The sequence below is a fragment of the Falco rusticolus genome, chromosome 11 (genome assembly GCF_015220075.1).
Source record: "Falco rusticolus isolate bFalRus1 chromosome 11, bFalRus1.pri, whole genome shotgun sequence".
Lineage (NCBI taxonomy): Eukaryota > Metazoa > Chordata > Aves > Falconiformes > Falconidae > Falco > Falco rusticolus.
The window spans coordinates 29,387,771-29,404,496 of record NC_051197.1 but is presented as its reverse complement, the minus strand read 5'-3'; the positions used below and the strand labels follow the sequence as shown (position 1 = coordinate 29,404,496).

At 43.2% G+C, this 16,726-nt stretch overlaps 1 protein-coding gene across 8 annotated transcripts in view; it reads left to right on the top strand.

Annotated features, from left to right (window-relative positions):
- Positions 1-16,726, top strand: part of RASAL2 (RAS protein activator like 2) — a 187,950-nt gene that overhangs the window by 89,047 nt on the left and 82,177 nt on the right. For all 8 annotated transcript variants that reach the window (XM_037404207.1, XM_037404209.1, XM_037404210.1 and 5 more), the window contains exon 3: positions 3,879-4,005. In XM_037404207.1, the coding sequence (XP_037260104.1) occupies positions 3,879-4,005 (127 nt within the window). The remainder of the gene's footprint in view (positions 1-3,878; positions 4,006-16,726) is intronic.

The following is a 16,726-nucleotide window of genomic DNA, read 5'->3' as shown; positions in this document are numbered from 1 at the left end:
AAGATTGCGGATGTCTGACTTGGTGTTTACACAGTATTTAGTTGTGCACTTCCGTGTGTTCTGGTGCCACCCCAGCTGTGAATCAGTTTGGCCTCTCCTGGAGCACTTTATACACCTGTTTAAAACTGGGTCCAGCCCCACAGAGTGCAGAGCTGCTGGCCCAGCTCATCTTCCATCTTCATGAAGCGGTATTTCTAAGAGCAGGCTTATCTTATGCTACATAATAAATACCGGTCCTGCAGTCTTGGAGTTAGTTCTTTTTTATCAATATAGACTGAGACTATGGTTTTGGAGGAGTGTTACTTAAAATAACACGGCACTCTTAAGGCAGGCTTCAGGGAGATCTTTTTTAGCTATTTGGCTACTTTAACCTTGTCAATAAACTTGTGGGATGTTTGCATATTCTCTGGTGTAGGTCAAGCTGTGTAGCATTAAAATGTTGCTCCTTGTACATTTTATAGAATTATTGAGTGAAATAAAACAGTATCAGGTTTTTCTCAAGCCACTGTAAATACACGAACAAAAGCAGATCTTTTGCTGGAGTGGAGTGTCGTGTGCTAGGTGAACATAGCTACACCCGTGAACCTTTTTTGGTGTGTAAACACCTAACGGTGTTTTCCTAGTCTGGGCAAAATGTTAAGTACAAAAGGCCAAGTGACCCAGAATTAGGACCTGAGCTCTCAGTCAGTCTTCCTGTTAATGGCTCAGTTCCTCTTCGAAGATAAATCCTATCTCTGGTATGCAGAAGTAGATTTGTTTTTGACACCAACGCTGGTGTGCTGCAGCCTGTTTGCTTTCCCCAAGGGCACAAAGGACAGCGTGGCCTCACTCACCGTTCTCTTCCTCGCCCTCAGCAGCAAGTCGGTACATCCATAGCATCCCCTTGGCTGTTGTCGCTGTTCTTACATACTCTGTTATCAGGGTGGTAGTAGTGCTTTTTTTATGTTGATGGATTAAAAGAATGTGTCATCACCTGCCTGACAGCACACACAGATACTGAAGAGGTATACTTGAAAGAAAAGGGACTATTATTAATTTCTCAGCTAAAAAAAAAAAAATATCTAACAGTGGAGAAATTTACCCTGCAGGAGCTGTATTGGTGTAGAGCTAGCAGCTGGGTGTAGATACAACAAGTTCACTGCGAAAGGAGGATCGCAGGGTGGTAGCTCGATGCTTTTAAGGTATGCTGAAGCATGTGGTGTGACTGGTAATAGCTGTTCTGGAAACACAGCTCGCAGCATCCCACCAAAAAACTGCTCTGAAGGAAATCAGCAGAGGCAGAAGACGTGATGGAGTGGAAGAGCATTTAAAAGGGAGTAAGACTAAATGGAGCCTCCAGATGATAACTGAAAATCTACTATGTGAACCTGATGGAATGAATGTGGCACAAACTAACAAAATCAGTCTCTGCTTAACTTCCTAATGTGCTTTTGCACGGAGATCATTCGGCAAAGGAGCTGCTGTAAAAATCTACCAGCAAAGAAAATAGCCCTAACAGAATAACCACTAGGGATTTGGGAAACTTGTTTTGAAAAATGAGCACTGCTTGAAGGAGACAAATAGACCAGCCTGGTAATAAATAGCATTAAAAAATGACCTTAAGAGAATGTTAAGTGCTTAAAAGTCAGGAAATGCCGAAACTAGTTTGTGAGAGCCATTGTAGTGTGGCCTGTTTCTAAAATAGTACGGTATCTTGTACATCTTTTTCAACCTTCAGTAAAAATGAATAATAACTTTTTGTTTGCTATTAATACTTGGTCTTCCGAGCTGATTGAAGATATGAAAGGATAAGCAGCACAGGAAATATGACAGGGGCTTCTATTGCTTTAGCTGCAAGCTGTCTTTTACGTACCTATATGAAAATAAATAGCCGAATTGCATGCATTGCAGTTGTACTGTTGAAGCCAGTGTCCTCGTCGAAAGTGCGCTGCAATGATTTGGGCGCTGAGGGGTTGTGCTTGCTTCCAGCCCCTGGATGCTCCATCTCTCCTTCATCCTTGGGGTTTTTCCAGCTGTTGAATATGAAGGCTTAAGGCAGCCCCGCCAAGTTACAGGTTCCAGATACAGTAACAGAGACCAGACTAACAGCTTCAGGGATAAACAATTTAGCTCGAAATAATGTTGGGGTAACAAATACACATCAGGTGTATGATTATTTGGGTTGTTAAAACAAGAAATGCAGTTAACTCAGTAGCACAATTATCCCGGTCAAAATGACAGCGGAGTAATTCACTACTACTGAGCTAAACTTAATACCTAAACATGTAAAGACCTGCAAAGCCATGGTCACAGCCATGGTTATCAGGCAGGCCAGCAAGAAGCAGGGTATGGCTTCCTCGCCACGCAGACCAGCCAGCAGGCTCGGGGAATTCCCAGTTCCCCGGTTGGGGTGTCCTCGTGTTGAGAGATGGAAATGCCATCTGGACTTGTTAATCAACCATCATATCCCACTGCTGCCCCCCTCCCCATGCCAGTTTGGGCTGCGTGGGGCCCAGAAACACTGTATAAGACAGTACTGCCCCCAGCTGCCTGCCCGTTGTGAGCCACCCAGCTGCAGAAACAGTTGTTGCCAGGGACTGAGAACCTGGTGTTCCAGACAGTTCCAGAGATGCAGTCTCCAGTCTTTGGTTACCAGCCTTTCACCAGTTTGAAAGACCTTCGCTGTCTTGACTTGGAAACTTCTTCAGAATGGTAAAGCAGAAGTGATCCTCCTGCTGGGCAGCAATATTGCCCACCAGGGGAAGGCAGTGGTCTGCATGCTGGGGCAATCGGAGTCGCACCTCTGGCGAGCAGGTAGCTCTCTGAAGTTGTCTGTTTTTCTGTATGCAAGTTAATCGATGCTTGATTTAGCTCATGCTGATCATAGAAACAAAATCAGGATACACAAAGGTGGCCATATAAATTCATAAAAATAATTGGATTCTCTTCCTTATCCTACACGTCCCTTTGTAAGTTTTTTGGGATTGGATTAGGAGTGCAGCAGGCTCGTTTCTTGTTCCCAGACATATGTGCTGTTGGACAAAGAGACTGTATCGCTTAGGCTCTTTTATTGCTCTTAGCTGTTGTCTGAATGCCCTGCAGCCTTAGTGATAGGTAGCGTAATTTACCACATTTTTTTTTTTTTTTTTTTTTTTTTTTTTTTTTTTTTGCAGCATAAGCACCTCTCTAGCAAAACGCAGTTGTCCAGGCAGGTGTTTAAAGGCAAAGTCAGGCAGGGAGCAAACCCTGCGGGCTTAAGTTCTGCCAGAATTTCGGAAGAGAAACAAGATCTTTATACATTCAGTGCTTTTAAAGAGAATTAGCGTACAGAATTTTGTTACTGTGGAATAGCGAGGACCCCAAGCCCTTGTTAGAGCTTTCCGAGGTCCCACTTTCAGGATGAGTTTGACTTAATCATAGAAGATAGCCCCCTTCTCCATGTGTCCAGTATGACCAGCAGAATGCCCGTTTTCCTCTGACATGCTGTAGCTGATTGCTGAATGTGTGCCAAGACTGTAAAAACGATTTTGTAATCTCCAAGTTTCACATGTAGCTATCTGACCAGCAGCCTCTCGCCTGACTTCCCAGCGTGGAAGTGGGCAAGGCTGGATAGCAGTGGGTCTGGCGTTGGAGAACCAGTTTGGAAAGGCAGGGATTGCCTTGTTAGTCAGATGGGTCGGCTGCGTTGACTTGGTGCTGCTGGGGCGCGGGTTGCTGCACACCTGCACCAGCCCACCGCTTCCCACCGCTCCGGTGCTTTCCTGGTGAGCCTCAGCGATGCTGTGGGAAGGCCGAACTGCATCTGGAAGTTATTACTGGATGAGTCGAAAACCAGCCGGTTTTTATCAGTATGATGAAAAATAAGCAAATTAACAGCTGTCGTCAACCTTTTTGTGCAGGTGCCTGTGGATGGGGTCCAGGAACCGCAGGCAGATGCCACGAAAGGCCGTTGCCTGCGCCGGACAGTGAGTGTCCCCTCCGAGGGCCAGTTCCCCGAGTACCCACCAGAGGGGGCCGCCAAACTCGGTAAGTCCAAACCTCGGCAGCAATAAATTAATTTTAATTGATAGCCGCCGGCTCTATCAGCAGACACTGCTTGCCAGGCAGCCTCCTTGCAAAGGAGCCTGCAGAGGTGGGTGGCGTGGCAGCTAGGTGGTGGTGATGGAGGTCCTGTGACGGTGGTGCTGTTTGTAAATGCCTCCGGCAAAATTAATTTCCAAACACCAGGATTTATCCAGCCATCAGTGAGGTTGTTCTGCAGGTACCTGCAGGCGGGAAGGTTTGTAGCTGTGTTGGTATACCTGGCAGCCCTGGGGTTTACAACGGAGAGCTCCTGAACGCAGGTCAATAGGAATGCAGCTTTGCAGACAGACATCGGTGGTTCCCGCTGGGGTTTTTTAGAACTATTAGGTTGGTTATGTTTTGCCTCGCTTTTGAGTCTCTCTGGAATGTCCTTTGCTTCACATTTTCCTAACAAGTACTGGGTAACAGGTTTTTCTGTAACTTACCTCATGTGTGTTCAGGGCACAGTTCCTAAAAGAACCGACCAACTGCCTGCTGCTGTTGGCTGTAATTATACATGTTGAAATCTAGGGAAAGCAAAAGAAAGGGCAGGTATTAAAAATGACAAAGAAAAGTTCTGTTACAGTAGTTTCCTAAGTCCAGATTTGGCCCAGTTCCCCCTCTTTATTCCACCCCACCTGTGGGTGCGTGAAGAGCGTTATTCCAGCTCTTTCCAGAAGAAGCAAAAAGTGAATGGAGGCAGCAACCACACACAAGCGAATTCCTCTTTCTATTCCCAATCTATGCAAGAAGGTTTTCTTGATGTAGCCTGATTGAATGTAGGAGCAATTCTTTCTCAGTTCAGCTGTAAAAGAATACCAGTCCTGGGAGAGAGTGAGCTATAAGGAAAAAAGCAGCATGTCTCTAGATAGTAAAGCAGCCTTGATAACATTATCAACAAAGGTGAAGAGCAGGTATAGTATTTTTCATTTCACAGGCTCAGCTGTTTTTTATGCCAAAGAATTTTATTCTGTGAGTATATTGCACACAAGTAATTAAAGTCCTGCTCTTCTAGATAACTAATTAACACGTTGAAACTGTAGTACTTGCTTATTTATACTTGCCAATAACACTACTTAACTCTTCCTTATTTGAGGAAGGCAGGCAGCATTCTTGGTTGGTTTTGGGGTTTTTTTGGATTTATTTGATTCCTGGGTTAGAAGTCTGAAAAGAAACAGGGCAGGTTGGGGATTTAGGAGGGAAAACCGCTAAATATTTGCGGATGAGTGCTGTGAACAGAACTCCTATTGGATTTGTGTGTGGCGTTTCAAATACAGCTCTAAATTATCTAAATTATCATCTTCTTTTGCCATATAACAAATACTTATTCTCGTTTGGAACTAAAACCAGTTTTAAACATGTTTACATGGAATTACAGGCAAAGTACTTACTCAGGTATGTAGCTAGTGAGATGAATAAAGAATCATATTGTAACCAGTCTGTACTAGGCAATGAATATTATTTGCAAGGTAGAAAGACCTGCAAAATCCAGGTTTTAAATGCCTTCTTTTTCTGTACCATGTGAAAAAAAATTTGTACAAGAATTACTAGATTTTCCTGAGCATCTGAATAGCTGGAAATCCCATTGTTACGTTTTTAAATGTAACCTTCTTCATTTTTCTTGAATTTCCATACAGAATGGATGACTGTGCTATTTGGGTATATGCCTTGCTATGTGTATTTGGTAGAGTTTAAGGGGCATGTGGCATCTTTTAGTGTGCTACTTCATGTATGCCTGACAAGAATATATTAAAAGTACAAGGAAAACTTGTATCCGCGTGGTCCTCTCCATATGAGAGCTGCAACTTCAATGAATATAGATGACACAAAGTGTGTAGCTAAAGGAAGTGGGCATGCAGCGGGAGGGGAAGACAGACAAGAGCTGGATTAAAACTGAGCAATGCCTGTACTGTGAGGAAGGATGAGGGTAAACAGGAGGGAAGGTTATATATAATCTCTGATTGCAGCACCCTAGGTAGTTCCCTTGTTTTCACATCCTGGTTAGAAATGTTTCTTGCATGATTACAGAATTTCTGCTAATGGAAAAAAGTAGGTTGCAGGGGGAATAGCTTTGTGTCAAGATGTTGAGCCAGGGGACAAACCAGTGAAGGAAGCCATTGAACATCTTTTTATAAAGAAAGAAACAGACGGTGGCAGCCAGGACATATCACCAGCAGTACAGATAACAACTGGACTAAAATAGCTTTGGAATGGACACCAAAAGCTGAAAAGTGCAGCAGAGGCAGCTGAAATATCTAGTTGAGAAATTGCTATGCAGAGCTGATAAGAATATCTAGCTTGTCCTAGGGAAGCATGTGCATAACATGGCAACAGCAGGCCTTGCATCTTATGATGATATCTGAAATTACTACTTGCAGAAGAACTTCTTAGGGCTGGCTGTAGTGCAGAGGTTAAGGCGTAGCAATGGCATTTGCTTTTTTCCTTAAAGGGAGGTATGGCAACCTTACTGTGATATATTGATTTTTTTTTTTTTTTAAAAAAGGGGGGGGGGGGAAATCAGGTGATGGAACTCGTTTGCATCTGTAGTGCTATAGTTATACCTTGTACAAAACATATAGAGTATTGTACAAGGTCAGTCTTTTTGTTAATGGAGGAACTGGAATGGTGTGTGTTCTTCAGGGGCTTTGTATAATCAGCAGTAGCATCCATTTTGCGTTCTTTTTTGTGGCATTTTTAATAGCATTGTGCACACATCTTTGCAGCACCATTCCTAGGAAGTGTGTGGGAGAGAAACTACCCACGCTACAGCTGAGAAGTCGAAGCAAGAAATGTGTAACTCACCAAAGGTCAACATTAAGTCAAGTGTGCTGTACCCAAGGGCTGTTGTAGTCATTCTTGCTGTCTCTTTCATTTTTACCCTTGCTGCCGGGTTGGCTCAGCTGTTCGTGAGGCAGCTGCTGAACCACCATGGTTTACAGTCCACGTACTAAGATAGACACCAATTTCCATATACTTCAGTACAGTAAACTGTAATTTGCAATGGTTCAGCAGCTGCTGCAAGAGCAGCTGAGCCATCCCTTCCATGCAGGCAGAAACCACTGTGGTCACCCCTGAATGAGAGCCGGAGGGGTGGACACAGAGATACAACACAAGATAGAAAGTGACTTGTTTAAACAGTGAAAAGATCATTTAAAAACTGTAACTCCAGAGGATACTCACCATTTACTGCTAGCTTAGGAACTTGCCCTCGGCTTGCACAGTGGAGAGGTTGTTTCTGACGTTGAAATTCTTAATTCCTGTCTGGAAGGCACAAGTTGTGTCAGCAAGCTGTACGTTGAAGATATGCCATGAAATTTCCATGGTGTGTAATCTGTACCATTGTATTAATACCTCTCTGTGAGTGAATAGGCACGCTCTAGATATGTCATTTACTTGCTAGGATTTCATCTTGGCAGTGCTTATTCAGAGGTGCTTCCATTCAGGGAAGCTAGAAACGCAGCTGTAATTTCTCCCTAACTCCAGGCTGACAGCCTCCTTCCTTCTTTCAGGCATTTCCTTCAATGGGCTAATTCTGTTACCAAGTGTGATCCAGGCCCTGGAGACCAGCACCTAAAATGTTGTAGGGAGGGGTTAAGATAAAGAAAACTGAAGCTTGTCCATCACTCTATTGCTGTCATTTCTGCTTCGGATCCTGCTGCTCTTCTGGTTTTTTTTTGTGTCAGGAAGATTACATCCTTTGTAAAGGATCACATTTTTAAGAGCATATCAGAATTAACCATTCATGCAGTAAAAGCATGATTCAGATTTCCACCATTCATACTAGTTGACAGACTAGTAACAGTTACTGCTTCCTTTCCCAAAATAATCCTCTTCTCTCTTACTCTGCTTCCTTCTCGCCACCTGCTCACACTAAATAAGACCTGTTAAGGAGAATGTGTAGTGAAATTTTTGATTCTGGTATCTGAGTGCATCTTTGTGGCATCAATAAGGGATTTTTCACCTGCACATGTGAAATTATCAGGAGAGTTTGAAAGTGGGGAAATAGTTTGGGGTTTGTTTTTTGTTTTTTTAATTTATTGTCAAATGATTAGGAAAGAGCGTCATCAGGGAGAGACTTCTTTGAGATTCTCTGACGCTTAGAAAGGCTAGTGTTGATGCAAATGGATTTTTCTTTTTACATCTGGAGATGAAGTCACCTGAGAAGAAAATAAAGACCATTTCACTTGTTGAAACTAGTTAACCCTGTTTTTTCTCAGTCGCATCTGTGACTGTTGCTTATGAAGGCTCTTGAGAAAAGATTGCTGAAAGCAGGTCAGAGGTGAGGATGCTCTTTGCAAATATTCGTTTTGTCCTCACCTTGAGTCACTTAACATTGAGAAATTTTGGGTTGTGTCCGGTTACTTGGTCTAATCAATGGGAAAACATTATTTGTACCCTCTACCCACACTCAATACTAGTGTGCTTGCTGACTATTGCCCTCGCTGGTCTAATTGTCCTAAACAGTATTAATGGGGCATGAAGATGAGGAGCTCTGCTGGAATGGTTCTGCAATAGAAACAAGCAGCCGAAGGTGAGAGGAGAGAAGGTAGGGACTCCTTAAACTACTTCGTTGCTGACAAAAGTGTCGGGAAGCACATAATTAAAGCAGCCACTTCTTTTTCTTTTCCTCTTTTTTTTTTTTTTTTTTTCTTTTTTTCTTTCCTTCCCTGCCCCCCTGAAAATATACTCCCCTTTCTTGGCTGGAGAGAGAACAGCCACCAAGATTGAGGACAATCTGGCTAAGCAAGTCTTACACCTGTCAGGAGCTTCTACGCAGTCAGCTCTGCGTATACAGTGTCTACTGCATGTCAATGTCTATTCACCCTTGCACAGATCTCTAGCTCATCTTCCAAACTTTTGTGCTGGAGTCATCTTCATATTTCACATCAGAGAACCAACTGGCCTTTCTGCAGGGCATTAATAGCTGTTACTCAGCTGCTGACTCACATTGCAGCTCTTCTCGCCATCCTTTGGTACAGTTTGATCCATGCAACCTGCTGTTATCATCTGTTCTCCTCCTTGGAACGGATCTCGCGTGCCCTGGTGAGCTGTCATTCTCAGGATGTCTCTGTGGAGATCGCCTTTGCAACCAGCAACGTGGCGATGGCAGAGTGGTCATGCTGCTGCCTCGTACCGAGAATACTGGGTCCAGTGTTGGGCCCACCACTTGAAGAAGGTTGGAGACGGTCCAGCAGAGATCTGCCAGGGTCATTCTGTTCAGGAGTAGGGGACCCATGAAAAGAGGCTGACAGAGCTCAACTTGTTCAGGCTGGCAAAAAAAGAGGCTAAGGGAGTGATGTGATAGTCTATGGCTACTTGAAAGAGGTAGCAATAATGCAGCCAAACCCTTCCCGGTAGTGGTAGATGATAAAACAAGGGGGGAATGGCCACAAGTTTGGGAGATTCAGGGAAAGTTTGGCACCAGGAGGATAATTTAGCACTAAAGCAAGGTTGTAGAAACCATCCTTCAAGGCTTTCATGGCTCAGCTGGACGAAGCCACAGCTGACCTCATCAGGTGCTGCCCCACTCTGGGTGGAAAACAGGATGAGATAACCACCGGGAGTTCCTTACAGCCAGCGTTTCACTGGTTCTCAGTTTTGCTTTCTATCACTTTTTGACTTTCTCTTCCCAGCATGTGTGTTACCTGCCGATCGTCATAAAGCAACTGTAGCTTGTCTTGTGCAGAAGCTTCTCTGATTGCTTACAGCCTGTTATTTGAATGAAATAAAACTGATGCTGTATCTGTGTGTCCCCCTTTCTCCAATAGTTAGTCTCTCCCAGCCAAGAAATACTGAATTTCAGAGAGATAAAGATCTCTGAGGTACTGAGTTGCTACAACTTTCATAAAAACGCATGGTCTAGTGGTTGTACAGGAAGGAGACTGCACAACTTCTGGTGAAAACAGTATTGCAACATGTCCTCTGCTTGGGAGATCAGCACTAAAATGCAAATAGATAGGAAACTGGCCACCCTGACTTTCCTGATCACACAACTGTTAGAGGGGGCACTTAATTGGGAATTCTAGCTCGGTGGTAAATCACCCAAGTCGGATTTTTTTTCAAACCTGAATTTCTTCAAGTTAAGCACCTAAGTGAGAGTACTGAGTTTCAGTCTATTGTGAAAATTCAGCTATCACTACCTTTTTCAGAAAGACCGAGGCTGCTAAAATTAATTTTAGATCTCTAAGCATCTTCAGGAGTATACTTTAGAGCCAATAAACAAAATATACCTTCCGTACTGTGGTGAACTACATGTACGGTTTTGAACTTTGGTGAAGATGGAATTTTGATCTTCAAACATGACTTTTTAACTTCCTGATCCTCTGGCTTCATTGCACACTTGATAGATTTTCATTTTAGTGATCACCCCCTTTGCATTCCCTCAAGCTCATTTTTTCAGTAAGTATTCCACTGAATAGAGAAGATGCTCTGATCACACAAACAAGGGAAGAAGTGATAAAAATGAAGCATCAGTCTGTTTTGGTGCCAGATCCATACTGCATTGCTATCAGGTGACCCGTTAGCTGTGCAGGAGTCCTGCCTCTGTACTGTTTTAAAAGGTTGCCTCCAGAGGCTTGAAAATGGAGTGAGCGACAGAAGATTAGTGAAGTGACATCTGGTTTCATTGCTGTCTGGCATGTACCTCTTAAGAGTTCCTGCAAGCTGCTGCCGAGCCCTCCTACGTGGGGATTGCACCAAGAAGATACACAGCCCTTGCTCTTCCTTCAGGTAAAAACTTGGCAGGAGAGAACAAACATTAGCTAAAAAGATTTCTAAGTTACTTCAGTAACTGCTGCTTCTGAGACAAGGTTGTTTGCAACTAAAACAATGGAAGCTGAGCCTTGCTTTCTGTGCATTCCATTTGGAATGAGCACTTAGTGATGAAAGAACAAATAGATTTACTGTGTGCTCACCACATAATTACAATCCCTGTGCTACTAACGTTTTAGGATGAATACCTGAAAAGGGCGACTACTTTTTTGGAGGGGAGGAGGATAGGGGTGGGGATGGATAGTCTGTTCTGGAAGAAGAGAGGTTGTTTGTGACCTGGTTGATGAAAGAATCTGCAATGCACCAATCTTTACATATTTGGTAAAGATCTATTGAGGGAAGTGCAGGAATTTGAAATAATGGTCTTCCTGTAACTCCTAACAAAACTGTGGGCTCAAAACAGGGCTGTCCTTTCACCTTCCACCACTGAACTTTCCCTACAAAGAATATTTGTTAGAAAGTGAGGATGACGAATGCAGTTTACAGCTCCCTGTATCTCAGCCATAGGGATTTATGATGTGTCTTGATGAAATAATTTTCCCAATAGCACTGTCTGCTTTTTCACTGTGTCACTATGTGCAAAATAGCCGTCTCCTGTCAACTGTTACGCATGGCAGGGATGCAAAATAGAGCTCTGGGTTTAGCCCTCTAATTGAGGGGTGTGTTGTATAGCAGTATCTCTGGCAGGAAGATGGATTTAGATGTGCTGACTTGTTTGCAAGTCTTTGGGTTTGCCCGATTCGGGCTTGCACGAGCATGTTTGTATATACGTACACAATATACACGTGTGAGAGCCTCACGTCCTCCTCTCTGCAGAGCCGGGCGTCTGAAGGATCAGGCGCGTTACTGTCCGTTGCCTTTATTGTTTAATTTAGCAACCCCTGATGAGCGGTTTAAGGATTATTTTTTTTTTTTTTGACCTGTAAGTGCTTTGTACCATGCTCTAATGAGATCAGTACGGAAAGCACCGTTCTGCACTTGTGTGGTTTGACCCTGCTTGGCGGTGGCCGAAGCGCTGGCTGTGTTTCTGTAGGCTGAGGTGGGCACTGCATGCATTTAGCCCTGCGGCTCTTCAGCCCTGCCCTGACACTTGCCAGAACCCATGCGTGGGAGCCTTTTGTGAGCTGAGGTCTGAAGCCTTTGGCTCACATCACAGCGCAGACCAGGGTTTGCTAAAGACTTTATCCTTTGCCTGCTCCTCTGTGCTAGTGCGTTGGGTTACCATCTCTTAGTGCTGCGACTGTTGGGTATGATTAGTAGGGATTGTAGCTATGCCAAGATCAATTGAAATTCCAAAACTTTAACTGTCTTTAGCTGACATTATTTACCCATCGTGTTCTATCCCAAAATGCAAATAAATGCAAACTGTGAATTGCATTTTTAAAAATCTCTTGTGAAATACAGCTGCTTTTGGGCATTGTTAAAGAACAAAAGTCTACACAGGGAAAAATTTACTGTGTGAAAAGTGTCCTGCTATCTTTTTCATCCAAAAAAGAGGTTAGAAACTTTGGGGAAAGCCCTGAAGTAATCTGAAATTTGGACAATGTACAGTGCAATTTGCCTGCCTTGGAAGGATGAAGAATTTAGACAACTCTGCTTGAAATTAAAACTGACTCCAGGGAGGCTAGATGTAACAAAACAGGATGCCTGGATCTCAGTGACATTCCCCCTGGGCAATTGAAGTTATTTGTCTACAGAAAATTGCCAAGCTGCTATCTTTTTCTTCTTCTATAACACAAGTGAAGCCAAAGAATTTTGTTTTGTTCTGAACACTGCTGAAACTTTATTCCCTTGCACAGAGATCATCTGTACTGAAAGCCAAGTTTCATCATGAAGCAAATTTTATCTGTTTAGATCTTAAACCTTTTTAGAGCAGGGATTAACAGGGGTATGAACACATAATCGTAACTTTCTAGTATTGACATGTAATCCGTTAGGGTTTTCTTTTTTTTCCTCTTGGAAATGTATTATTACATCCCTGCCTACTACTTCCAGCACACAAAAAAATCGCTTTAGAGGTTTTAAAATGTTGTTATGTGAGCATAGAAACACTTTATAAGTAGAGTATGCTGCGCAATGGCTTAATTGCTGAGAACGGGAAGCTTTTGGACCATCTAGGGCAGATTTGTTGACTGTGTTCTAACCAAACTTTGGTTTATTATGAAGGAAGCTATCCTTTTCCTTGGTTTCTCAAAACAATAATAAAAATTTATTTATGAAATTCTTTAGAGAAATCTACCTCAAATCATGCATGAACTTTACTGCGGGTTGTTAAATTGTGTAGCTTCTCTTTTATAATTGTTTGATCTTGTGGTAAAAAGTAATTACACTTCACCCAACCATGTATACTTGCCTTTCTTCCTTCAGTAACAACCGACTTAACACTTAATGGAGAATTAACCTTCCTTCCTACAGCCCGATTTTCCTTATCTTAAGGGTTGTCTGGAGTTAATTTGAACTGTTGAATTAAATTTTAAAATGTTGATGTAAATAAATCTGGTTCAGACTTCGGTATTGGTTATGGAATTAGTTGCTGATCAGTTTATTGTTTTAGCATAATCTGATGCTTGACAATGTAAATATTTGTGAAATTGGATTAAGTGCATCTAGTTTGAAGTTTCTATGAAATTAAATATACTAAGTTGTCTCCACCGCGCCGGGGTGTACACGCTGTTGTGTCCCTGCTTTGCCACCCTTCTTGGTGCCGGTTCCATTGTGTGCTTGCCAGGTGAATCGGTTCGACTTAGCGCAGCAAAATCATGTTCACGTCCCAGTAAGTGTTGAAGGGTTAGTTTTGAATCTGACCTGGTAGGTGTTCCAAATAACCCTGCAGCTGTGTGGTGGCTCCAACGCAAAGGAGGTGGTGGGAGCGTGTTGCTTAAGGGGACAGTAGGAGAGCCAAATGGTTTCCCCTTCTGGGCTCACCCCTAGTAGCAGCCCGGAGTGTAACTTGGGTGTAATCTGAAGCTGCTCTGTTAGCTTTGATCTAGCCAGTGCACTTACGGTAAGAGTGGAGCCAGGGCAGCAGAGGTTTGAACAAGGGCTGTGTGAGGTTTTCAGAAGAGCTTGGGTTACTACCCACTTCTGCCACAGCTGAAGTTTGTGCTCTCACATTCTTAAAGCTCCTGTTACTTGAACTACTTCTGGTATGTCTTTGTGCACTGCAGTTAGGGCTCGTGCCTCGCTTTTGAATACTATTTCATTAGGGTTGCACATTCTTCTGTCCTAGGCACAGCCTAAAGTTCCGTATCTCATGCTGGCAATGCATACTTTGTGTTACGAGTTCATCCACTTCTGTAGCATTCATGTGTTTCTGTAATCTTTTTATAGTCCAAACTTCAAGAAAAATACATGCACAATATTTGATGGACAAGCCTGTACAAACAGTGGGGAAAACACAGAGACCGTCTGGAGGACCATTCAAGTCACACTTCCAGGAACTGTAAAGAAATAGATTTGTTTTAAATAAGCGCACTATGCTGAGTAGTAAAACCACAACATGTTTTTATTTTAATGAAGTTTGGGACTGTCACTTCTGCTTTTTCGTATTTCCCCCCACCCCTTGGTTTTGTGTTGTTCCTAGGAGGTTTGAACAGGTCTTTTCTCCTCTCATATCTCTCCCTTTTCTCCATGTCACGATATGTTGGATATTCTTATGACAAGCAGGGCTGGCAGGTACTGAACTTATAATAACCAGTGAGCTGCCCTGTATCTTATCTCTGGAGTGCTGAAACGCTGTGAATCCGTGTATTTTTGTTTTGGCATTATGGATTGTTGTGGCCTTTGGCAGGTTTCCATCTGAGCTGCCCGTGCTGAAATGTCTCTGAAGGTATGCAGTGAAAGGGGTTTGTGCATCTGCATTAGAAGTACTGCAGAACTTTCTGGCGTTGCTGCCTTAAGACCAGAAATTTGGGGGGATTTTCTTTCTTAATGAATTCTGGTTGAGGATGGTAGAACTTGCTGTAGTGGGGTAAGAAATCCATTGTCAATTATATATTGGGTTTTTCCATGCAAGACCTCAGGAGATTTGTTTTCCATCAGGCAGTAATATTTTTACATCTTCAAAATAGTCTATGAACGTGAGCTAATTAATCTCCATGACACCTCTGGGAAGCAGAGTTTTTTAAAGAAATAATAAATAAAAGAAGCAGAGTTTTCAGTATTTCCTGTACCATCTTTTGATATTTACACGTTATTGGGCGGTGACACACCTGTGGGTGAACTACATTTTATTGATGCATAAATAGAAAGGCTCATAATATATGAGGTGGCTTAGGTATTAAATTCGACTTACCCAAGCATGAACTGTATATTTTGCTAACCTGCTCCCCCTTTAGTAAGTGATCACTCTTCCGTAGCGCAAGGGGAGGAAAGAATTATAACCGTGATTTTTATCTGCAAAACAGACAAAAATGTTTTGGCAGCACAGCAGAGAGATAATTTACTTAAAAGAAAAATAATAAAGCCACAGAGGAAAAGTGGGCTATTGAACTCTGCTGGAGTTCATCAGAAACTCTTCTAACAGGCACCTCTGTGTCGCAAGCAAATCCCCAATTCCCAAAAGCTGCCTTGGAGATGGAGAGGACCGTACGTTCTAGCAGTGATTAGTGTCCATTAAGATTCAACTCGGTGTCCAGTAAAGTGCTTTTGGCTACAAGCTAATAATTCTTGATGCATATTTGAGACTGCTTTATCTTGTGCATTACCCAGTGAAGAATTGAATTTTCGTCCCCTTTTTTTTTCTGAAAAAATCTCAGATGGAACTGCAAATATTTTCTTGACCTAGCAACCTTTTTTTTCCCAGCAAGTTAGATGTCATTTAGGTGAGAATCTGACCGTTGAAAACGCCGGTCATCTCACTTATTCCTCACCGATGGTCTTTTCCCACTGCTCTGTAGCATGTATGGGCTGAAACGATAGCAGGAAGGTCTAGAGCAGCGGTCACCAACCTTGCTGACCCAAAGATGCCGATGTGGTGCAGATAACTAGGGCTTGCTCTTACAGTCGACTACTTCACCCCTTGGCTGCAGGTGGTGGTGGGGATTGCTGGTCTAAAGGCTGGGAAACTCACAGAGCCTCTAGCAGACGGTCACTTTTGGTCGGTGTTGGATTAGTGCTCTGGTCTTGCTTTGACAGTGAGGGTGAGGTGTTAACCGTTCCACCCACGAGCAAACAGGAAGGATTTAAGGAATGGTTTTTTTGGTGGATTTCTGAGAACGTGAATTTTGGAAGAGATGTTTTATTCCTGCTCCTGGCAAAGCATCTGGTGGTGGGTTGACCTGGGCCGGCTGCTGGCTGTCCGCTCTCACCCCCCTCCTCAACAGGACAGGGAGAAGATAAGATCGATAAGCTCACGGGTCAAGAGAACAACACGGAAACCACTTACCAGTCATGGTCACAGGCAAACCAGGCTTGACTTGGGGAAAATTAATTTCATTTATTGCCAATTACAACAAGTTTGGAGGAGCAAAACCTGAACCACCACCTTCCCCTGCCCCTTTTTACACCTTCACACCTTCATTACCGAGCTGGGGCAGCCCCAGTCTCTCCTCCCAGAGAGCGTCCAGTTGCTGCCAGCACCCTGCATGGGTACCTTGGAGGCAGCTGGGGCTCAGTGTGGCATTTCTGGATACGTGGGCATGTAGAGAAAGCACCGCTTTTCTCTGTGCTGCCAGCAGTCCCAATATTTGTGGAAAAAAGAGGATCCACACTGAAATACCATCCTCATGCCGCATCACTTCTCCCTCATGCTCTTGGTGGTAATGTGATCAATACAGGCATACAAGCTGAATTCAGTGCTTTTTCCTGATAAAGACACTATACTCGGCATGTATTACAACAATATAAATTTATTTATAAATTTAAATATAAAATTTAAATATAGTCCTCTAAGATGTTAGAAAGCCTAATGATG